Source organism: Drosophila takahashii, chromosome 2R (genome assembly GCF_030179915.1).
Source record: "Drosophila takahashii strain IR98-3 E-12201 chromosome 2R, DtakHiC1v2, whole genome shotgun sequence".
In the NCBI taxonomy this organism is placed as follows: domain Eukaryota; kingdom Metazoa; phylum Arthropoda; class Insecta; order Diptera; family Drosophilidae; genus Drosophila; species Drosophila takahashii.
Window position 1 is genome coordinate 43,018,320 of NC_091679.1, and position 24,217 is coordinate 43,042,536.

Below are 24,217 nucleotides of genomic sequence, written 5' to 3' on the forward strand. Positions count from 1 at the left end.
GCGAATGCGGACGCCATACGCTGGCCATTCGCCGCAGGAACTGTGGAGCTATGCAAAGTTATGGCGCTGGGAGTTGGCCTGGCCCACAGTCGACTGTACAGTGTCAGTTGCCATTCACGCTTGGGACTAACCAGTTTGGCCGGCAGCCACGCGAAAAAAGCCAGCGAAACCAAACAGAAACCGAAACGATGGGTAACAAAGTTGTGACATTTACGGAACAGGAATTGGATGACTACCAGGTGAGCAATCAATCAGTTGAAGCCAACCCAAAGCTAATTCCATTTAATGAATTTACACTGCTGCTCCGCAAATCGGAAAAGGATTGCACGTTCTTCACGCGCAAGGAGATCCTGCGGTAGGCCATTTGTATTCTCCTAATAAGCCAAAACTATTCCATTTCATATGGCGGCAGACAAAGAATCAGAGGAGCTCCCAGCACCGCCTGCCATTGTTCGCAGCCTCCATTGTTTGCCTCTCGGCGGCAACAAAAAGCGGGAAGCAGATGAAAATACCCACACGACACAGACACTCAGCAACACAAAGCCCTTCATCTCAGTGCCCCTGGAACCCCGCCATCACATCACTTTCTATACCCTTTCAAAGGGGGATTACCCTTTCGGTGGCAGAGTATCCATATTATTGATCAGCAACTCCAGGAGACCCCATTTGGACTTTCAATTTATTTAGAATTCTTAAAGAGAATTATATATTAGCTAAAGGCAAAAGCATTTCCTAGCACTAATCTAAAACGTAGTAAGATTATTTGGTAAAAATGTTGATGAAGTGGCGTAACTGCTTTGTCCTTACGTTGATTTTTCAATATTTTTAAAAGGAACTTTATATATATAGAAAGAAATTGGGGGCACTTTGGGGTCACCTATCGTTCCATTGCATTGAAAGCACTTGTCTCCGAATTTCCGTATTTATTTTAGATTTTTATCTAAAGCCGTTTTGGTTGCAGTTGCTACTTCCCGTTTTTGTAAGGTCTTTTTATATTACACTATATTATTTGGGAAAAAGTTATAATATTAATTGTGTGGGTAGTTTGTTAGGTATGTAAAGTGTATTAACAACTTCGGTTTTCAAAGGCTCCTCCTCCACCCTTGTTTTTCTATACGTTACAGCGTTCATAAACGATTTCGTGAGCTGCGGCCGGATTTGGTGCCTCGCCAAATGACCGAAGGTCAGGCCTCGAGTGTTAAGGTTCCCTGCGAGTGCATTGAGAAGATGCCCGAGTTGCGTGAGAATCCCTTTCGCCGGCGAATATGTGCGTAACAAAAGACCAATACCAATACCAATGGCTATAGCTATAGCTACATAGGCGGAGCAGAGCAAAGCAAAGCAAAGCCAAGGGCTGTCCTGTCCCTCGCAAAAGACTATAGCAATTTTCGCATTTTGCAGGCGAGGCCTTCTCACGCGATGGCCAGGGCAATTTATCCTTTGAGGACTTTCTGGACGCCCTCTCCGTTTTCAGCGAGCAGGCGCCGAGGGACATTAAAGTGTTCTACGCTTTCAAAATTTACGGTAAGTTTGCGGTGCCCTTTACTTCTGGTTCTTGTGGTCAGTGATGGGAAATTACCATATTTTAGAGTATACCAAAGAGATAGAAAGTAATTACAATGTAAATTCGGGTTTCAAGGCTTGTTTTAGCATTTTAAAAAATGAAATATTATGGAAAAACCAATCATATCATATGTTTTAAAGGGGTAATGAAATGCATTTAAATGAAAATAGATTATGAGCTGAAATATTACGTAGCCGACTAGTTGGACGCACTTGATTATGAACTAAAAATCAGGCAAGAAACACAAAATTGTATAGCTATGTATTCGATTTCCTAGATATATTTACAAATTGACCATAAGTTAGTTAAACCCTTAAATCCCAACGTTGCTAGCAAAGAACTTTGATCCTAAGAGTTCTAAGGATGAAAATAGATTGTGTTTGCCTTGAAAAGTCATTTACGAAATAGTAGCAAATTCTTGTAAACTCTTTTTAAAATATTTCATTTTCCTGTAAAATTTGTAAAAACTAAATAAATACAAGTTTGAGTCGAAAGGATTAAATACCGAATGTCCCACTGAAAAATTGCGTAGCCAACCTGTTGAACAAAGCTTTATAAAATTTTATAGGGAATTTTACAGTTTCAGATAATATTTTTTTAGCCTATCTGTGTGGCATCACTAGTTGTGGGGAAGAGCAGCCTGCAAGCTCCATCTTCATTTGCAGCTCCAGCTGCTGGCCGGCATTTCGAGCCTTTGTTTATGCATTTCCGCAGCCCGTGTTTATTGTCTTTGGCGTAGTTGCCCTCCTAGCATGAGTGTGTGTGTGTGTTGGCCCTCTTTGCATTTGGCCTTTAAAAGAGGGAAAAGGGGGAGAAAATGGCCATGGCCACCAAACGTGGCACACAACTCGTGGTGGCGACTCGCGGCTCGACAATTTGTGGCGCCGTTTTCAGGCAACTATTGTTGTTTGCTCCTGCAGGGTGAAAGTTCAAGGACAGCCATAAATTCTAATAAGCATTTTAATTGAAATTTAAATTAGAATCTCGAAAAATGCCACCATAAATGTGGGCCAAAAGTTTGCGAGCAAATTGATTGTGCACTTGGCACTCGAAATTAATGGGCCAAAGTCCACACAATCAATAGGATGCAAAAGTATCTCTCAGGTCGAGTGGTGAAGCCACTGCAAATTTTTGCTAAACTAAACTAGTTTCAAAAGTCAGGCGATGGAGAGCTGCAGCTACAGCTACACTTTATTTCAATGTGCATTATTAGATTGACACAAATTGAAACGTGCAGCAGGCGATTACCTGTGCGGCAGAAGGACGAAGGACACAAACGTGGCAGGCAAACTCAGTTTGGCACACATCACTTGACTTTTGTGCAAGAAAATGTCAAGTTCTGTAAGCCATCTCCTGGAACCACCCACATTCGTATAACCCACCCATCCACTTGTGTGTGTGCACTTATATGTATGTCTGGGCATAACTTTGCAGATTTCGATCAGGACGGCTTCATCGGGCACGCTGACCTCATGTCCTGCCTGACAACAATGACCAAGAACGAGCTGAGTCCGGAGGAGCACCAGCAGATTGCCGACAAGGTAATCGAGGAGGCCGACGTCGATGGCGATGGCAAGTTATCAATTTTGGAGTTCGAGCACGTCATCCTCCGGGCGCCCGACTTCCTCTCCACCTTCCACATCAGAATATAAAATTGCCGTTCAAGTGCTGAGGTGCTTGCACAGTGGGAAAATGTGAGAGATCACTGAGGTACTTTATCCCATGGGAGATGTTGAAAATAAAAAAAAAATAAAAATAAAAAAAAATTAACTTTTCAATCATTTGGTTGATTTTTATTGTAATGAAATGGATCAAGGGGGTTAATTACCAAAAGATGTCTTAATGATACGGATTCCCTCAAAAGTAATCAATATTGATGACATGTTTTAAAATTTTATTTAACAAAAATATTTTATAATTAAAGAAATAATCAGGGCTGCCATTTCTAACTTTTTTTAAGACAAATCCATTAATGATTTTAAAGATCTAGCCGGAAAAGCTCCATTAAACTATAATTTCCCGGAAATCAGTTCTTATATCAAATGCTCTGTTTTTAAAGAAAATTGTTTTTTTAAGGCATTTCATTCTTGATCTGTCTGTAAAAATCTGAGAGAATTTATATATTTTTTTTATTTTTAATTGTCTAACCTTTACAATTGTGTACTATTTTCCCTCAGTGTTTATCCTATTTTATTAAATTGTTTATGTGCGCTTTCGGCTCGAATATACATGCATAACCGGGCAGATGGCATAAAAGTGCCATCAGTGTGATTAAGCTGCAGGCTCCGTTGTGGGTTTAGGGTTTTGGATACCGGACACCGAGCTCCGAGCTCCAAACTCCGAACTCCGGTCCCCTGAATTCTGGTTACGGGGCGCCTCCAGGCTCTCCACGGGCCAATTGTCGTGACAATGTGCATGTCAAATGTCAGGGAGCATTATAAAATTTATAAGCCCATGCATGCAGTCGGGTCGAATTCGCATTCGCATTCGAACTGCTGTCCTGCCCTCCTTTGACCCCAATCAGAGTCATAGTCAGAGGGGGCGGGGGGTCACGGCCAATGGAAATCGTCCTGCCCTCGGGCCACAGACTCTCATAAACCAGACTCTTATCAACGTGGGCGTGTGTGGATGGGATGTGGCTGTGGATGTGTGCGCACTGTCAAAGTTTTATCAATTTTGCCAATTTTCAGCTTAAACTTGTTTGACATTTGAGCATCTGCCTGTCGTTCCAATCCCATTCAATTATTGTAATTGCATCTGCAAAGGGTTTTAAGGAACAAAGGGAGGTCGACTTCTGGCAAGTGGACACTCGCCGCACAGTTCTTGAGCTATGAAGAAATATGCGAGTGCCTCAACATTCATTTAATATGAGTTATAAAATATTACATGTTGCTTAATTATTAATTATCGAAGAATAAAAAAAAACATAACAGAAAGGAAGGTTATAGTGCCCCGACTATCAGATACCCATTACCCAATTTTTGAAACGCCTTGGCTGGTGATCCTGATCAAGAATATGTGTACCTTATGGGATCGGAAAGGCTTCCTTGTACCTGTGACATTTCCATTAAATTCCTTTTTTTCCGATTTTCAATCGTAATTTGAACAACAACACTAAAAAAAAAAACTATGTAAAATTAACACAGAAAAATAGTATTTCACTGATGACAATTACCCACTCAATCCGAACCACTTGATGAACTATCTTTTATTAGACCTCCATGCTTCCAGGTATGCAAATCACGTTCAGTTTTTAATTTAGTTTACTATTTAATAATACGCATAATTACATACATAGTAATTGGGTTTCGTTTTTTGTTTTAGTTGGATTTAAATTTAGGCTTAAACGATACAAGAGAGTCTATTACAAGTATGCCATAATCGTATGCATGTATATATAATGGTATTCGTATTTGTATTTGTATTTGTATAATTTGTAATTGGTAGTCGTAAAAGTAATCCATTGGATGCGTGCACTCTGAAACGGTTTTTCTTGTTCGATTTTCGACTGAGCTTCACTTTTGCTATAGTTGGGGCTGCTCGTTTGATATATTCTATGGGTTGTGGCTGTATCGTATGGTTAGATCAAAGATAGCAACGGAACGGAAGTATACTGCCTATACACAAAAACAACAACACTTACATGAGAATAGATCTACTTACACGTACACTCCTAGTCGTAGTTATGCTTAAGTACTAAGATCTAGCGCGAGACGCCTTGCCAAAAATTATTGTGACGCTGGGAGGATACTAAATCCTGGCCATCCTGGCGATCTAGTTTATACAGTTTTTTTCTCGTATACGGCAAATGTTACGTCTAATGTCTACATATTCATGCGGGAATAGTTATGGCTTAGGACCTAGTTCTTCTGAATAAATCATTTAGTGCCTTCTCAAGCTTCGTTTCTCGTATACATGGTTTACATTCATTATAGTCTTTTAAGTTTAATCTGGGAAATCATGAAATCATGAAACAAATAATGCAAACACATAAATTGTACAATGCCCTAAGCCTAGGTTTTGGTTATCTTATAACGCCTCGCTGACCAACGGTTATCTGTTCGAATGCGAGCTTTTCACCACTCCACATCCTGCGTCCTAGTTTAAATCGGGCCCACTTCCGCAGTTGGAAAACCCGTAATCCGAAAAGCTTTCGAAGCTTTTCAACAAATTTCAGTACACCGAATTATGGTGCTCGTACTGGGCGTGGTGAAGGTAGGTAGGAATCGCTGTGGCGTTTAGTTCCGACGCCCGCCGCCGCAGCGCTGCGATGCTGTGTCCCCGCCACACGTCGTCGTCGTTGGCGCCATCTGTGGGCGACTGCATGGACTGGTGGCACAGCGGAATTCCGGCCTCTTGCTGCTGCTGTGTGGGCGTCGGTGGCGCCATCTGCGGGAGGATAGAGAAAGTAGTTAGAGAAAAAGCCGTAGCCGAGACACGAACCCTGGTGAACTCACCTGCTGTTGTTGTTGGTGAGCTTGTTGCTGCTGCTGCTGTTGGTGAGTTTGCTGCTGTTGTTGTTGGTGAGATTGCTGCTGTTGGTGAGTCTGCTGTTGTTGTTGCTGGTGCAGCGGCTGAAAACCACAAATTAAAGAGTCATTTGTATAATTTGTATTATTTAATTATACCCTTGCAGAGGGTATTATGATTTCAGTCAGAAGTTTGCAACGCAGTGAAGGAGACGTTTCCGACCCCATAAAGTATATATATTCTTGATCAGCATCACAAGACGAGTCGATCTAGCCATGTCCGTCTGTCCGTCTGTCCGTCTGTCCGTCTGTCCGTCCGTCTGTCCGTCTGTCTGTTTCTACGCAAACTAGTCTCTCAGTTTTTGAGCTATCGGGACGAAACTTTCGCAAAAGTCTTCTTTCTATTGCAGGTAGTATATAAGTCGGAACCGACCGGATCGGACAACTATATCTTATAGCTGCCATAGGAACGATCGGAAAATTAATGAGAAATATTAGAAAATTGAACATTTTTGCGATTTGTAAATTAATAGGAATGATCTGCAAGGGTATATAAGCTTCGGCTGGCCGAAGCTAGCTTCCTTTCTTGTTTGTATTTGTATTAAGTCAAATATTGGGATTTTTAATCAAAAATGTTTTAGGGACCTTTTTCCTCTACAGGTAAATTTGTAGAGACAAAGGAGACGAAACCGGGACTGGTAGTTGCCGCCGGGATTTGTTTTGGGTCTACTTGACCTGGTCTTCCACACGTTGCGTAGAAAAAGAAGGTTTGGAGACGCAACTCGGTAACCTACCTGACTCGAAAAAACCGCGCGAAGTTTACTGATTTATTCACAATTCTCAGGGCTTCTTTTCAAAAATTTTGTTTTTTATTTTAACTCTGATTTTTCCCTAACATTCGCACTTAAGTTGGCTACTCTGATCTCCTAGCTTACATCAATGTACTGCGATTTAGTTATCATAATTTTCGCATCATTAAATATACTATAATATTTTTATCTTTCTTTATTACTTCTTCAGCACTACTTAAAATAACATTTAATTTAATGAGTAAAATATTACAATAAATTTTTTGTTATGTGTTTATTCCGTAGGAATAAGTTTCCAGAGAGTACTTACCATGGGTTCGCCGTTCAGCTCGTTTTGGCTGGAGTTCGGCTGCGCGGAAAGTGGCGGTGGGGTCACCGAGGAGCAGCTGTTCATGTTCGGCGGGGTGGTGGCGCTCGGCGAACCACTGGGCCCACAGCTGACCCCGCCCACACTGTGCTGGTACATCATGGAGTCGCCTGCGGGAGAAAAAGTACCAGAGAAATAATTAATAGGCGGCCTTCAACGCTGCACAGATAGAAATTAAAGCATTAGTTCATTAGATTAAAGGAACTAACATTTTTTGGAGACTAGAAATTAAAGCATTATTACATTAAATTAAAGAAACAAACATATGTTGGATCCTGGAGTAATACGATTTGAATATAATTCAATTCTTATAAGACTTAAATGAAATATCAGAAGCAATTTTTTCATCTAATTAAGTTATCCATGCATTAAGGGTCAATATCCGAGTTATTTAAATCCAAAGGTGATCGTTAAGTAAATTGAAATTGGAATAATGTCCAACTAAATTCTAATTTAATAGGAAAAGAAAAAGCAGAAGCAACCACATCAATGGGTTCAGCTAAAGAAAATTGTTCCAGGATAAAAAGCACTGCATTAAGGGTTGCACAGAGGGTTTATGTTAACTTCCGAGTTATTTAAATTCAAATATGATTGATAGGCCCACAAGATGCCTTGTGATACATAGTCGTTATGTGATGTCACCCGGAGATTCAAGCGACCAAGGCAGGGCTCGAAAAAATTAAAAATCCTCAACAAAAAGTGTAACAATTAAAACTTTGCTGACGGTAGCAAGAGCCAAAAAATACAAAAATACAAAAAATCGACATGAACATGTCTCCAAAATGTCAATTAGCACAACTATACGAAACCAAATAGAGAAGATGAAAAAATGCCTTTGGGTATTCCTGAAAATTAAACGACTGCCTGTTAATTGATCGAGCAAACAGAGGCAACCCGGGGGCATTATAAATGATACGATGTATATTTTTTGGGGCTACCGAAAAAGAGGAAAAAAGTGTTATGAGTTCAGAGAAATGAGAGACGCGGACTGTGGCGTCGTGTTTGGTCAATTGTCGGCCAGAACTGGAACTCAGAAAACTGGAACTGGATGGCATCGAAAGCTAAGCAAATAAATCCCCCAGAAATAATAAACAAAAAACATGGCAGGCGAAAAAGTGTCAACGCTTGGCTTTTGTCAGCCGCATGCAGATGGAAAATTTCCATTCCGGGCATGTGATCTTGGATCATCTGGGATGGGAGGTTTCTTTACCCAGAGCATTCAGTCCGTAGTGCTGATAGCTGCCCGCTCCCAAGGCGGAACCCATGTTAATGCCCGAGTTCAGGCCGCTGTTCAGCGAGGACGAGAGCGGCGACGACTGATTCAGCTGGCCAAAGCCTTTTCCCAATCCAAAAAAGCAGCAGTTAGTTGGGGATACGAGATATTAAAGTTAGTGGGTAGTTAAATTTTTTAGGGGACTCTAAGATCACTCACCTGCCGTCATGGGGTTAACGCCCACGCTCCAGCGATCCCCGCCAAACATTCCCGTGCCGCAGAGGCCATCGCCCATGGCGATATTGGTGATATTAGCCCCAAACGGCGGAAGTCCATGGGAGGGCAGCAGGGCGCCCGGGGTGCGGAACACATTGGTGGTCTTCTTGCGCTTCTTCCACTTGGCGCGGCGGTTCTGGAACCAGACCTGTAAAAATGAAGGGTAGGTTGATATTACTAATGAGTTTACTGTTGTTATTAAATTTAATGTTCTACGATTTAAATATTCCTGCTATTTCTTTACCTAATGAAACTAGATAAACTTTAATCAACATTATTTGTACCTAATTTAAATTTAATTAAATATGAATTGATCTTTTTCCTGCAAAAAACTAATAAACCAAACAAAACTGAACTAATATTAAAAAACACTATTGAAAAAGTTGGTTTTAATTAAATTATTTTTTTTTTAATTCAGTTTTGCTTTTCTTACATTTTTTAAATAATGACTCACAATTCTTAAAAATTTTATGGAATTTATTATGGAATTTTAACCTTAACCTTAATTGAAAATGTTTAATATAATTTAAGGATTTTCCCAGTTTAGTTCTTGAATCTGCGACAGGCCTGTTTTGGCCCTTAACTGGGGGAACGCCCACCCAACCCTTCGGGTTTCTTCCGACGCTGTTTGCCTCCTACGAACACGGTCTTAATCGAGATCAATTACCGCCGTGACAGTCAAAACATGTCTCGACACAGCATACACACTCTCGCAGAAACAGAAACGGATTTACATGGGCATAAATTCGATATGTAAATTCCTCAGCCTATCTATATAGGGGATGCCCAGTCCCAATCCCACCCACTTTCCGGGCAATTTGGCATCTTTGGCCAGCGAATCCTGGCCGGACCTACGCTTTTGTCTTAGGCCGAGAGAGAGGAGCAGAGGAGAGAAGAGGTCGAGGCCCATGTCGGATGTGTTCGCTTCAAATTGGCATTTCCATATGCATAAGAACAGCGGAGCAGAGAAACAAGGTAGACACGTTGAGGTTTTGACATTTACAAGGCAGCACACAAGCACTCCCCACGTCTCCTTTTCCCCCAGCCCCTAACTATCACGTAACCTCCACATAACCGGAAGGGGTGGTGCGAAAAGGGTTGCCTACATTTAGGAGTTTTCAATTTCAGTGCATTCTCAGTTCTCGACTTTCAGCTCCTTTTTATTCATTTTTTTTGCCTCCTTCGAGCGGCGCTACAAAAAATCGGAATAAAGTGCCAGCCCTTGAATGACTAGTGACATGGAAACGATTTTCGCATCCACATCACTCGCAGTCGGGTTGACAACTTAACCGTTACTCACCCACCCACCCACTTTCGGGCACATAGATATGTAGGTATATGTGTGTGCTGGCTATATAGTATTTATAAATCCCAGCATTTCGTGGCAAATCTTGAGCTGTCACCGACTGTCGGCGTCGACGTCGCCTGTTTCTGTCTGAGTGCGCCAGACTAATGGCAAAGGAATACGAATACGGCCAAAAGAGCGGGCCAAAAGCGGGAAAGCCTGGAAAGGGGGAAAGGGGGGTTCGATGGCAGAGCCAGAAAGAAAAATGGCAAGTTTCGAGCAAAGTAACTTTGCTTGTAAGGCCTTCTGATGGCCTGATGGTCCCCAGTGGGTTTGTCATATGTCGGACAACGGCAGACGGAACCAGAAAAACCGAAAAACAACCAGTTCGCGCAGAGAAAAAAATCAATCCGAATTCAAAATCCAGAGTGCGGCATTAAGAATGTTCTGTTTTCATATTATTTTAAGCAATTTATTTCTGTGTCCTCTTAAATATAGTTGAAAAATAAAAAAATAGTTAAGTGCTGCTACCAAAAAATTGTTTTCAATGGTTTTCATATTTTCACTGCGCATAAATAAAATAAATAAAACTTAACATATTTTTCATGTTTAAGAATAAAAATAGTTTAATTAACATAATATGCATTTAATTGACTTAATCCTTAAGCTAAAGCGGTTTTTCCCAGTGCACCCATTTGAACTCAGCAGAACTGGAACTATCGCAGGTTGTTCAGGTTGTTCATATCACTCGTTTTCTGGATGTTACACCAGGGACGCTAATGTGCCAGATTGTGCCAGGGATAATGGATGGAGAAAGGGTGGGTTGATGGGGTGATATACTTTTATATATATATAGTATATTCCTGGGGGTTGGGCGGTGTCGGCGACCTTGACTTGTTTATGTTTTTTACGTGCTTATGCGGCGCTCTATTCATTAACTTTTAATTTAATAATTTAAGACAATGTCTGACTGTCTGGCCTCGGTTCTCTGTCTCTCTCTCTCTTTTTCTCGCTCCCTCTCGCTCTAACCGTGTTGCCATCTCATTCTGGCTTATTGAGTTTGGTAAATTAAATTTAGCTTGCTGTTTTATTTTGCTAGCCACATTCGTGTGAGAGCATTTCCCTACTGGCAAACACACACAGACACACCTACCCACACACCCACACGAAGAATGCGAACGGAAATAAGCAGAAGAAGAAGAAGAGGGTGAAGAGGAAGAGAAAGCCAAAAGTCATTGCCTGCTTTTTTGGCCTCTAAGGCTGCGAGCCATTAAATTGGCATAACGTGCATGACGTGCACGGCACGTAAATAGGCGTTAAAATGTCGGTTAAACAAAACATTTATTTTTTATGTCTGCCTGAAAATTGTACGTATGTATTTGGGAATATTTGAGGGTGTGTGCCAGCCCAGGCAATCCCACTTTGTATATATACGTTTTTGATTTGTTTTCACTCCTGCTTCCTTTTTTCCCCAGGCTTCCTTCAGTTTCAACCAATTTGAAGCGTGAACCCAAACAAAGCATAAAGAATAGCTCCTTATGCCGCGTTAAATTGTGTGTCTAACGGTAATTTTTTAAGCTTCACCCTTATGCATAAATTATCAGCTGCTGAGTGGCTGACTTTCACCCAAAAGCCAAATCATACGCCGTTTTTACGGTTTTTTGTGGGGGAATTTTCTTCAATCAAAGCAAGGAATTTTTAAAAGCATATTTTTAGGTTTTTTTTAATGAAATCTTGGCTAGAAAATTACATTAAATTATAAATGATAATAAATTGATCACCGCCACTTTACTGCTTATTTAGAAAATATTATTTTTGTTGAAAATGTTCAAAAACAAAAATCTCTGAAAAAATATTTAATTTAATATTTATAATTTACTTTAAATAATTTAATTTTTTGAATTTTTAAACATTTTTTTTAATTTTTATTTTTTTACACTGAATTGTTATTTTTGTTGTAGTTTTTTTAATAGCAAGTTTAATATCTACAAATTCTTTATTTCATCGACATTTTTTTCTACTTGTGCTGTATTTATAATTCACTTTTTAAAAAATAATATTTAACCAATTTTAATTTGAATAACCGTCTGGTTCAAAAGAACTTTCCAACTGCAGACTGCATAGCCAGACAGACAAAAAATAGAAAACCATAACAAGTTGGTGGTCCGCAAAAAATTTGAGCCATATGTTCCATACAAAAGCATTTTCATGTTTGGACTTTTAATTTTCACTTCTCGACTGACACAAACAAAAATAAGCCACAAAGGCAGAGGAGACACCACCGGCAAAAGGCAAAGGGAAAACAAACAAAGAAAAGCAGGGGGAAAAACGGGGAGGGGAGGGCAACTGTTGCAAATAATAAATGAGTCAAGTTCATGAAAAAGCAATTCCTTGTGGCAGGCCGCAGATATTAGCACCCAGGAATCCCGGAATCCCGAACCCAGAAATCCAGAAATGCCCACGAGGGGCGAGCAAATGGAAGCAGAAGTCAGAAATTAAGTATCGGCCAAATTACACGGCGAACGCAGGGGAACTGCGGCTGCAAATGGGATAACAAGTGATTTGCCTTGATTTTATGGGCTGGTTGGTGGATGGTGTCCTTATTTTTCCGGGGTGGCAGTTCATATAGAGCGTAGATCCCATTTTGATGGGGTGGGTGTCAAAGGAGCAACGGCTTTTTATTATGAACCTGTTTATTGTGTCGCTGTCATCCCGAACTTATGATTGCAGTTGCGTGCCCTAATGGTCTTATAGAGACGATGATACCCTCTTGTTTACGATATCCGCTCGGTTCGTTATGCAACATTAATTGCACATTATGCCTAATGGCTGATTAAACAGCTGTAAGGATAATAACAGCATTTTTTCCATTCCATGTGATTTGCATTTGACAGAGAATCCATAAATCCCACAGAGCCTACATAGAAATGCACTTTGCCACCGAGAGCCGCACACTTGAAAAGCCAATTTCAAAATTATCAATCAGAAACAGAGGGAAAATATGGGAAAGAGTTGCGCGCGAGCTGCAGAGAAATGCAATCAAAATTCGATTAGCCCCGAATGCAAATGTTATTGGAGGGGCGAAAAGAGGGGAGCAGGATAGTTGGATCCATTCAAAAACCGTAGGACAGGTGGAGAGCATCTCTTAATAAAGGCTTGATTGGCAAAAGCCAGAAAGTGCAATAATATTTTTCGGCTCGTTTGCGTTGACAATTTTTGCTGGCACTGCTTCGATTTCTGTTTCTGTTTTTGCCGACTGCAGATTGGTTATTGCCCCGGCATAATCGAAAATCAATTGGCCAGGATATTGCTTTTTCTTGAACCCACTCCAAGCCAGGACCTCCTCTCTCCCACTGGGGCTGCCAGGCAACCGAAATATAAAATGGCCACTCAACAAAGTCCACACACAAACTGTCCCCTGGCTGCCGGCCTTTGATGTCCTCCCTGTTTTCCCTGCTCCTCGTCTCCGTCTTCATCTTCAGCTCGAGAGCATCTTTTTATTATCATTATTGTCCTTTCATATCCTGCTAGTCCTGCGACTCCCGGGCACTGAGTGGTTTATGGAAATCGCTTTTCGGCCAATATCTTTTCATTCCTGAGCATATAAAAAATGCGTATAAATTCATAAAATGCCGTCTCGCCTTCGGGACCCCCTCTCAGTTCCCTGTGTTCCCTACACACACACAAATGCCAGTCGATTTATTTTATGTTATCCTTTAAATCCTGCTTTACGAGTCAGCCTCCTCCCACCCAGCTCAAGCTGAAACTTCCCCCGGGATTGGAGCTCCAACCCGCCGAGACCGAGACCGAAACCGAGGCCACTATGGCCGTCTCTCTCTCCCACACTCTAGCCGTCCCTTTCGGCAAATTGTGTCCTTTGATAGACATCATCAAAGCGATTCCTTGGCCGCTTTTTTTGGGGTTGCCTTAGATTTATGAAATAGTTTTAGATATTTTTTTCGGATTTCCGGGACTTGTGTTTTTCATTTCGCCCATTTATATTGTGGGTTGCCGGGACAACTGCAGCCTCTTCTTATTTTGGGGTGGGAAGGGGCTCTGAAATAAGGGGGTTTCGGGGGATTGGCCACCAATGCAACCCCCGAAATTGTTTCGCTGCATTCGTGGAGCATGCGCAGCTGGAGGATGCTCCCCTTTGGTTCCATCTTCACAAAGTTTTTCGGCCTTTTTTGCTTTGTTTTTTGGGTCGTGGGTCCCGGGGACTCTTGTCATTCTATCAATGGCAGCAGCATTTGGACCAGCTTATCCCAGATAGACCCCCGCCCATCCAGCCCATCCTGCAAAGTCCGTCCGGCACTTTGGCACGCCATTTTCACACAAACATTTCAATGAAAAGTATCAACGAAATTGCTTTCGGAATTGCTTCATATGCCATAAACAGAATGCGTGCCAGATTTCCTTGATGCTCTTTATGTGCATTTTATGGAGAACCCGCCCTCCGTCCTCCATTTCCCAGGCTTTCGGATTTTTAAAGCTTTCGCTGAATTTAGCCCCTCCACTTATTTCGCTTTGGCTCTCCTACCTTTCCTCTGATTTTTTCCTGTATTTTCCGTTGGCTGCATATTTTCGTTTTTGGTATTTCAATTAAAGTTTAATTAAAATTTGCGATGCCATGGTTATATCAGTCGCGACCCAGTCGCCTTTGGCCCGCCTTCGAGTGTTTCGCTGGAAAATACTTGTTACAATGTCCCCGGCTCCTTGACCCCGCATTTACCCACTACCTACGTAGCCCCGCCGAGCTTTTAATAAAGATGCTCACTTTTTATGAGAATATTTCGTCTAATTTTCGCGAAATATTCGCATATTGCGAGGGAGTTACATGATATCCCCCAGACCCTCATCCTCTCCAGAATCCAGAGTCACAAACAGCAGTCGGGGGACTATTATTAGAGGGGCATTAAGCGGCTCAGCAAATAAATTAGTTCTGTCTGAAGTCGAGGCAATAATTTATCAACGCTCACAGTGGGAAGGCCGATGAGTTTACTTCTGGTTGCGAATGGCCTGCCTTTTACTTCGCCTGTGGCTCAGGCCAATCGATATTCCCTATTCCTGCTGAATCACTGAGAATTGAGGTTGTTTTCGGAGAACATTAAAAGTTAGTTGCCATTTTAGAGTAGTTTTTAAAGATGGTTTTAGAGAGCCATAAAGGTAATTAAAAATTTAAAACAAGGTTTAAAAAACCTCGATATGTTTATTCAAACATTAGTTTAAAGGAAGTAGTTGGAAATTATTTTTTTACATATTCTAAAATATCTAAGAATATTTTCTAAAATTATATTGAGACACACTTCAAAAGATTAATAATATGATTGTCTAAATCCGAAGATTTGCTCATTTAAACTAAGTTCGTTTAGTTGCATCTACATTAAAGCATTCATTTCAATATTTTTTATTTAATGAATTATTGTTTAAATACATAAAATTTCAATATTCAATGTATCATTGAATCATCACTCTTAATAATTCTTGTGGTTCAAATTACTCTGATTGCTTCAAGGATTTTAGCAGCTTGGACTTAATATGGTTTATTTAAGTTTATGATCTAAGACCCAAAGATTTGTGTCAAAATGGGAATGTAAGATGCAATTGTAATAAACGGCATTAATACTTTGGCTAATAACTGGTTATAAAATGGTTGCCAAGCAAATGATTAGATGCCCGATTCTGTTTTACTCCCCTTCACCTGAATATTTTCCTGAGAACCTGCTTTTCTTGGCCCAGGTTGCCAGGCAAATTAATCATGTGAGAAATTCATTTAGTGCACTGGCACACCCACACACAAACAGACACGTGCTGTGCCGCCGTTCGACCTTCTCCTTTGACCCCTCCCCTTTGTCCTCCTTTACAACAATTTAATAAACAAACCAATAAATGTTGCAGCGTTCCAGACAAAGCCGACAATGTGCTGTTGACAATGTCCGATCATGATAAGTCAATTTGGTGGGCCATCTCCTCGGTTACCCCTGGAAAATACTCCACCCCCCTGAAAATTCCGCACCCCACCCCCCGCAGAGATGTCACGTGTGACAAACAGATTGTCCCTTGCAAATTGCACAAATGCCGCCCACTGGTTTTTGGGCGGTGTGAAAACACAAATTAACAATTGCCTTTTGGGGAGCCTCCCGCTGTTTTCGTCTATTCTAATTTAGCCAGAAAATCGGGAAAAATCCGATTAGGAAAAAGGCATTCAAGGAGAAGCTCAGCTCAGGAAACTTGGGAAACTCCTTAACTGCGACTTTTATTCTTATTAAATTATATTTACCATAAATGATGCTCACACGCGTGTGTGTGTGTTAGGCAGTCGGCACTACGTGAGGCTCATAACTTATGCACCTGCCCTGTCGAAATCCAGCTAAAACCCCCTTTAACCCCCCTGTAACCCCCCTTTAACCTCCCTTTATCCCTCATTTTAACACATACCAACTTTGACTTGATTTTTGGGGCTAATATGGACAAGCGTTTTTCGGTCATTTATCTGGGGGAAAAAAGGGGGGACTTTCAGGGGAAAGTCGGCTGTCTTTATGCCGTCATTAGCTGCAAATCCTTGTAGATTGATTTAGGGCCAGACGTGTGTGTGCATATCGAATGAAGGTCCGACCTCAACAGTCGCTCTCACATATCCGTTAAAGTGTGAAATGCTCTAAATGTTTCAGTTCGCCTTCGACTGCGAACTTAATTTATATGCTAATTTTATTAAACAGCAATCCCAAAACTAATCCAACGGCCTGACATCCTCTAAGCCGCAACGACAACGCAAAATCAGGCATTAAAACAGCGGGAATAAAAAAAACAGAGCAGCGGAGAGCCGTCGGCAGTTCTAACAACAATATCCTGCAGACTCCCAACCCCCGGTGGAAATTCAGAGAATTTACCCCCTGGCAGGTGATTGCATTGTCCTTTTCGACAACCGGATTCTGGGGGCTGGGCGAGTGGTTCTTTGGTTGGAAAAAAGCATTAACGGCCAACACTGATACGCAATTATTAAAACAATTTATCAAAGTAGCAAACATCCGGTGGAGGTGTTGTGTGTGTGCGATGCGGGACAGGATCATCATGGAGGTGTCGTCGCATTTGCTCACTCATGGCTAATTGTTTTGGCCAGGAAAGCCAAAGTAGTAGTAGATATGGTCGAATAAGCCAAAAGTTTTTGGCATTCATTCGGACAATCTGAGGGGAAATCTCAGCAGAAGAGGAAAAGCAGTGAAAGCGGAAGCGGAAGCTTAAACACAAATTTAATGAAGCAGTAAATTCGATTGTCGCATAAACAAAGCACGCCCGCATGCAAAAAGGACTTCCGAGGGGGGAAGGGGGAGGTGGCAAAAGAGAGACAAGGATAATGGCAGCAGCACAGGGGAGCTGTGCCAGCCACAAAAGGATAATGCCCATTCTGTATCTGTATGTGTGTGTGTGGCGCAAACTTTTCTGCGAAAAAGGAAGAGCATCCTGGGGAGTCTTTCTGTGTGTGTGTGTGAGTAAGGAGGCAGGGGGCGTGGCTGAATGCCCGACTAAATGTGACTTTATGTGCTTTAATAAAGTATAATTTTGGGCGCTTAAATGGCGTTCGGCGGCGTCTCTCAGCCCAGAGCCTCGTAAACTGTTGCGAGCTGGCAAAAAGGATATCCCCGAACTTTTCGACTGCAGTCGACTCGGTCTCGCAACCAAAATCCAAACGTCCGTTGCGGTTGTGTGCAACACAAGTGAAATGTCATGTCCGTCCTAAAACGAACTGAGCCCCCAAATTCCGACAGCCCCGACCAACTGACAACTGTCGAGCCGCAGGACAAACCACGCAAAGTTAGCATACAGAGCTAGAAAAAATAATTAGCCAAATAAATGGGAATTAAGCATCACAAAGAGGGAAATTTCTTGTACAAAACCAGAATATTTTTTTTATAAAGAAGATTAAAAGACTTTTTCTAGTATCCTATTAAAATTGTCTAGTATAGAGTAGAATATCTTCACGATTCCAAGAAGAATTTTTCTCGAAGGTAATACTAAGCGCTGTCGATTTCAAGAGTTAGTGCTCTTTTTTCCAAGAGTAAATCGTTCTTGGTTTTAATTAAACTTTTTTCTCTTATCAAGACGAAACTATTGTTGTTTTCAAGAGCAATTTATTCTTGAAAGGTGCTCTATTTCAAGAACATTTGTTCTTAAAAAGGAAAGAGAAAAGAAGAAATAGTTCTGAATTCAAGCAGATTTTCTCTTAATAAATACAGGTTGCGAGTTGTAACTCTTGGGAAGTCTGAGTCCTATTCCTAAACCTTTTATCTCCCAAACTATAGATTTAAGTGGGATTCACTCACCTGAACGCGGGACTCGGTGAGGCCGATCCGCATGGCGATCTCCTCGCGCATGAAGATGTCCGGATAGTGGGTCTTCGAGAAGCATCTCTCCAGCTCGTTCAGCTGGGCGGGAGTGAAGCGGGTGCGGTGGCGCTTCTGTTTGTTTTTGTCCAGGTGCTGCAAGACAGACACGGCCAAGAAAATGGGAACAGGTGAGTGCGTTGGCCTTATCGAGTGGCTCTTAGAACACTGACGAACTACCAGACTAGGAATGCAAGCTACGCACTACGTTATTGGGGTTTACGGTTTAACAGATTACAGATTACAGATTAAAGGTCTACAGAAGTTATATATTTAGTTGGGATTAGACTAGAATAGGAGTTCTACGGTTCTAAGTATGGAAATCAAAGTACACTTACTTTTGTTTATAGTTTACGGATATGATTCATAAGGTACGAGTATATGATTCATGGCACATTTAATTAGGTTCATTACACAATTCAGAACACACACATTCACGTTTTTGGAAACGGATCGAATTTCGGATCGAATTGGATTGTATTTGATTTTGGATTTTTGGCATAGCAGAGTAGAATTTGAAGGAAAAAATAAACATCGAAAACATGGATTATTAAAAAAGTTTCGTATCAACTAGGCGCTATGTCACTCCATCCATCTCTCTCTCTCTTTTGTCACTAGGACTTTCTCCCCTTCTCTTTTTTTCTCTCTCTTTATAGCGCTGGCCTGCTCACCTGATCCTGTTGCTGCATGCTGTTGTTGTTGCTGTTGCCGTTGTTGTTGTTGTTGTTGCCGTTGCCACTGTTTCCGTTTCCGCTGTTCAGCGCATTGGAATTGTCGCACAGTCCGCCGGAAATGTGGAGGCGTGCCACACCGCCGCCCACCTGGACTCCGCCAGAGGATCCGCCGCCGCCTCCGCCGAGATCGGCCAAGTTGGGACCCACGGGCAGTTGGCCAAAGCTGTTGACGCCCGCGTGCAGCGCTGTCAGCGCGGCCTTGGGCAGATCACAATCCTTGGGGCCTAAGGGATGGTACAAGAAAAAGGGTAAAAGGTATATTATTAATTATTAATATTTCAGGAGACATTTAAATCATTTAACAGTCCTACCAAGTTCTCAAACAATATCCGACGGCTTTTTTAAATGCCAACTATTCTCTTAAAACGACCAATGTCTTATAACAATAAAATTGAGTAAGGAATAAACGAATGCTTAGAAAATACCGATGTTTAGTTATCAAAATCTATTGGATGTAGATCCCTCAAAGGGTATAAGTTCCCTGTATCAAAGAAACACTTTTTGAAACTACAATTAATTAAAACAGATAATATTTATTGTCTTTAATGCCTGTTTAAACCAACTTGGATTTTTTTTAAATTTTCTTCCTCACATTCTATTAAGGTCTCTAAGTTTCTGAAAAATATTCGTTGTCAATATCACCAACAAAGTCTATATACAACCGAATATTCCATAAAATATAATATTCCATCACTCAGTTCAAAACTAATTGGTTGAATTTGTATAAAATTACTCTTTATTTAGCACTCATTTAAGGATTTGCCATTTATCCAATGATACTTTAATATATTAAGCACATCAGTCACTTAATGTCACAGTTTCAGTTGGCCTGGAAAAACTTTTCAAAAGACTTGACTAGTCTCAGATTCCTTTTACTAATCGATTTATATTTCTGCAGTAAACAATGATTTTCTTCTTCGTGGATTGGATCCTGAACCTCGCTTGCATTGGCATACACTGGATGATTTGGAATCTGGCCAAAATGATTCTAATGCAATCGTCCACTGTTATGGTGATACTTGCCCTTAGGCACTTTTGCTTAAGACGTTCGACTTCGGATCCGCCGCCATTAAACGGATACAAATTGCGGGGCGAAAAGGCCAAGGAGACGCCAAATCGTCAGTTGACAAACGGGAATGTAAGTAGTCACCTTTTGATTTATTTGTAGTATTTAGATTTTAATTATCCACGAAAATTCACAGATGGAAGGTCAAAACTGAGGCTGAAAATACCCCTGCACACACACAAATATTTTGTTGAATTGTTGATGAATCTCCGAATGAATTACAATGCGATTCGACATTCACTTGTTCCGTTTGCCTTTTAATTAATTTAGTTTCTCGTTGGATGCGCGGGTTACTTTTTTTTATAATTTCTGGGGACCGGTGAGCTAACGAACTAGAGGATTGCTCGGAACGAACTGCGGCGATCGGCTAAATTGAATTTTTCAACAACCTGTCATTCAGAGGGAAAAAGATGCCAAAAACAGTAACGAACGTGAGAGAGAGCGGGCTGAACAACAAACTAAAGGTGCGAGACACACGGATATGGCCAGAAGTTGAAAGATACAGATACAAGTGCAGGCTGGGCTACAGATACAGATACGAAAATCAGTGAGAGAGAGCCGCCAAGTGTGCTAACCCCTTTTCCTTAACCATTTCCTACCTTCAGGCCTCACTTGACTACGTAACGTATTTTTATTTCACTTCCATTTTATTTGTACGTGTATATCGCGGGATGGGATGGTATGGTATAGTATCGTATGGGATTGAAAGGGGTTAGGGGTTCGGGGTGCGGGATTCACGGGAGAGTCATCTTCATCGTACGCCTGGAATTTTTAACATGTACGTGCGAGAGAGACTCCGATTCGATTCCCTTTGTTGGCCGAGAGCTCAACTGTTGCTACAAGTCAAACATTTACTCATCGCCGGTTGATGCGAACTCTCGTCCCCGAGTTGTAACCCCGCGATGTTGTCACAATGGCTCCCATCTCCCATCTCTCAAGTCCATGCGATTGGGCCTAAAGTGAAGGTGTAGGCGGTTATCGGTCGCTGCCCACTAACCTTGTGCCATTTCCACTGAAAGCGAGTCCGAAATGCAAATCCCGAGTAAGTGGAAGAAACCCTCTCCTTCTCGGTACCCAATCATTTTAAATCCCCAATCCATTTACATTTCAATTTCTTTAGGCAGACACAACAACACTCTCGATTGCCGACTTTGATGTTGCAGCGGTGGCCGGAATGGCGGCTCTCAATGATTTTTATTGTTTTCGAGATGGACTTGTTAAAATTTCGGCATACATCACAGGTCCGCGGACGTCAGCAATCCGGAGCGGCGTATTCGATCACAAAACTCCCCAAACAGGTGAACGAGTTCAGGTCGACGGGGGTAAAAGACAAGACGCCACATAAAACCATAAATATAAATATCAACAAATAAAAGATATAGAGTTACCACAGGCGACATTCCCTGAAAACGGGCGTTTTAAAGCTGCTGCCCCGGAAAGTGCTAATTTTTACACATACACCCAGTGCGGCTACTGTTCATTAGCGATTTTCAGATGGTGACGTCCCCAATCGGGACTATAAGTCACCGACCCCCTTTCCCCCGTTTTGGAGTCGAAGATCCAAAGAGGCAGTGCAACTATACACCCAGAAAACGTAGAGCGAATAATTTAAAAACAAACAAATAAGTTACATTAACCAACATAACCGATTTTAAGTACGAAAGTGTAGTTGAAAACTTAAGAATTCAAGAACATCTGTTCTCAAGTTCAAGAACATTCGCTCTCAAATTAATAACTTTGAATTCAAAATAATAACATGGAACAGCGCTTTATTTTTCCTGAGTGTATACATAGTAAACTGTAGCAGTGATGAAAGCAGAGACCATCTCACTGACATATTTTTAGGGCATTACGCAGCACGCATCGTATACGGTGTCTTGAAGACCGAAGAGTTGCTCCTCCAAACTCTCTGCTCGTGATTAGTAAATTTAAGGCGCGGTGTTAGGTGCGATATCTCCACATATACTCGATTCCCCCGATTCTCTGCGACTGTAAAATTCACGCTCGATGGCAACATCTCAAACATACTATATGTATCTGTATATCTGCGAGTCTGGGAGAAGATACGTTGGTCCGTTGATCCGTTGCTCCAAAGAAGTGCGACTTTTAACATCCAACTGTTCCCGCTTCCTTCTGTTTTCCGTTTTCAGTTTTCTGTTTTGTGTTTTCTCAAATCGAATTTCAAATATATGTGTGTAGCCAAGAGAGTGTGTGTTTGGACCACGTTTGGGAGCCATAAAATAGCGCCACTTCTCGAAATCGCACTTTGCTGGCTGAAAACCCAGGCCCCTTCCCGCCACCTAGCCAGCAAGCCAGCTAGTTAGTTAGTTAGTTGGTCTAACTTTGATTTTTTCACCTCGCCTTTTACAGTTGTAACACATAAATATTAAAAAGAAGCAGCCCTAACTGTTCATCGTGTATGCAGATCAAGATGACGCAGTAGCCACACATTCAGGGCCAAAGTCTCTTGAAAACTGGAAGTGATCTTATAGTAGCAGCTGTATTTAATTTGTTTTATGAGAATCTGAGACTATTATGTGCCAAATAATTCAATAGCTTTATGTTTTTCCTTATATAAAGTTTATAACTTGGTCATTAAATAAAAACTTAACTTGGTCATTAAATAAAATTTACTTGACAAGCCAATATTCTTTTCTCATAATGCCTAAGAGGGCCAACTAAAATGTTGCCAAAAACTACGTGTAAACCGCAAAATTGACTTAAAATCCTATTCGTGTTTCCAAATCATTACGACGCTTGCTAATAGAGCATAATTTTGTAATCTATCATCGTAATTTAGTTTGCTACCACGGGCACCGAAAATTGCGATAAAGTTAATACGAAACTGTAAACATTGCAGCAGAACAGAGGCCAACACAACAGCATCGAGATACACAGAGAGAAATATTAGAGCACATTGTTCTTGAAATGAGAATCGCGTGAGCACATTTTAAGTTGACTATTCTGATTATCAGAACAAAATGGTGGGAAAGAAAAGTTCTTCTTGAATTGAGAACATTCGTTCTTGAAATCTGAGAAAAACATCAACACAAAATGGCGAGAAGAGAAATGTTAAATTGAGTTTAATCAACAACTTTTTAAGACAGTTGTTTAGTTGTTTAGATAAACAAAGTAAATTCCGTCAATTGAACTTGAAAAAATGTCTACTTATTTTTAATAACTTTTTCAATTTTATTTTTAACATCAGAATTCTCTCTGTGTACAAATAATAGTCGCACTCGGATTCGGATTCATTTACATCTGGCCTGAAGCCGACATTTTAGTTGGTGATGTTTAAGAGGAGGTGAAAAGAGGAGCGAAACGTTGCGATACGAAACGAAATGAAAACCGCACAAAGCGATTAATTAATTAAAATTGGCAAACATGAATTTATCGCGCAAGCAATTTGCACAATTTGCGCAAATCAGTTTGCCAGCTTTTTGGGAGCGAACGGCGCGATTTCTCCCGCAAAATATATGGACCTGGTCGGGAATGGTCTGAATGTTCTGAATGGTCTGAATGGACCATACGAAATGGCAGATACCAGAGGACCTGCACCCAGAAACGCCGTCAGTTGCATGTGCAATGTGCATAATTATTGAAATTTGGAAATTGTGCGGTTTTAAGCAGGACATAGGATGCCAGCGTAGGCTGTAGTTGGAGTTGGAATGGAATCGAATGGAATGGAATCTAGGCTGCTCCAACAACTAACCGCAACTGGGAACAGAATCCGCAGCAACCGCAAAACATTTCAATGCAAAACGGATGCCCGTTGGTTAAGAGGGGGTTAGGCGGGGGTTAAGAGGGGGTGAAGCACACATATTTCACTAGCGGAGGCCACCGCAAAAATGCCGAACGCACAAAGCGAAGCACACGCAGATATTTCGAGGGGGTTTTCAGACCCCCTCTGTGCAAATTACAAATGCAATCATCAAATTAATTTAATTAATGCGAGGCGAAAGGCGAGGCTCACGAAAAATGGAATAAAATGAGCGAGTATTTCGAGTTTCTTTCGCTGCATGCAAATTAAGTATTAGTAGGGGAGACACACGG

The 24,217-nt window shown here is 41.3% G+C and overlaps 2 protein-coding genes across 9 annotated transcripts in view; one reads left to right on the forward strand and one right to left on the reverse strand.

Annotated features, from left to right (window-relative positions):
* Window positions 1-114: 114 nt before the first annotated feature.
* Cib2 (Calcium and integrin binding family member 2) lies at window positions 115-3,278 on the forward strand. Its single transcript, XM_017137439.3, has 5 exons — window positions 115-239; window positions 321-355; window positions 1,125-1,267; window positions 1,402-1,524; window positions 2,999-3,278. Exons 1-5 carry the CDS (start codon window positions 189-191, stop codon window positions 3,214-3,216), a joined length of 570 nt encoding a protein of 189 aa, XP_016992928.1. The 5' UTR covers window positions 115-188; the 3' UTR covers window positions 3,217-3,278.
* A 1,531-nt stretch (window positions 3,279-4,809) lies between these two features.
* The window catches only part of otp (orthopedia homeobox), a 42,935-nt gene continuing 23,527 nt past the window's right edge, over window positions 4,810-24,217 (reverse strand). For 4 of the 8 annotated variants that reach the window (XM_070212578.1, XM_070212579.1, XM_070212581.1 and 1 more), the window contains 7 exons: window positions 19,036-19,322; window positions 18,305-18,460; window positions 8,642-8,846; window positions 8,420-8,545; window positions 7,153-7,319; window positions 6,022-6,138; window positions 4,810-5,953 (listed from right to left, as the gene is read on the reverse strand). In XM_070212578.1, the coding sequence (XP_070068679.1) occupies window positions 5,738-5,953; window positions 6,022-6,138; window positions 7,153-7,319; window positions 8,420-8,545; window positions 8,642-8,846; window positions 18,305-18,460; window positions 19,036-19,322 (1,274 nt within the window). In that variant the 3' untranslated portion in view covers window positions 4,810-5,737. Of the gene's footprint in view, window positions 5,954-6,021; window positions 6,139-7,152; window positions 7,320-8,419; window positions 8,546-8,641; window positions 8,847-18,304; window positions 18,461-18,702; window positions 18,989-19,035; window positions 19,323-24,217 lie in introns of those variants that run through there. The other 4 variants (XM_070212582.1, XM_070212586.1, XM_070212585.1 and 1 more) reach the window with 4 other exon arrangements.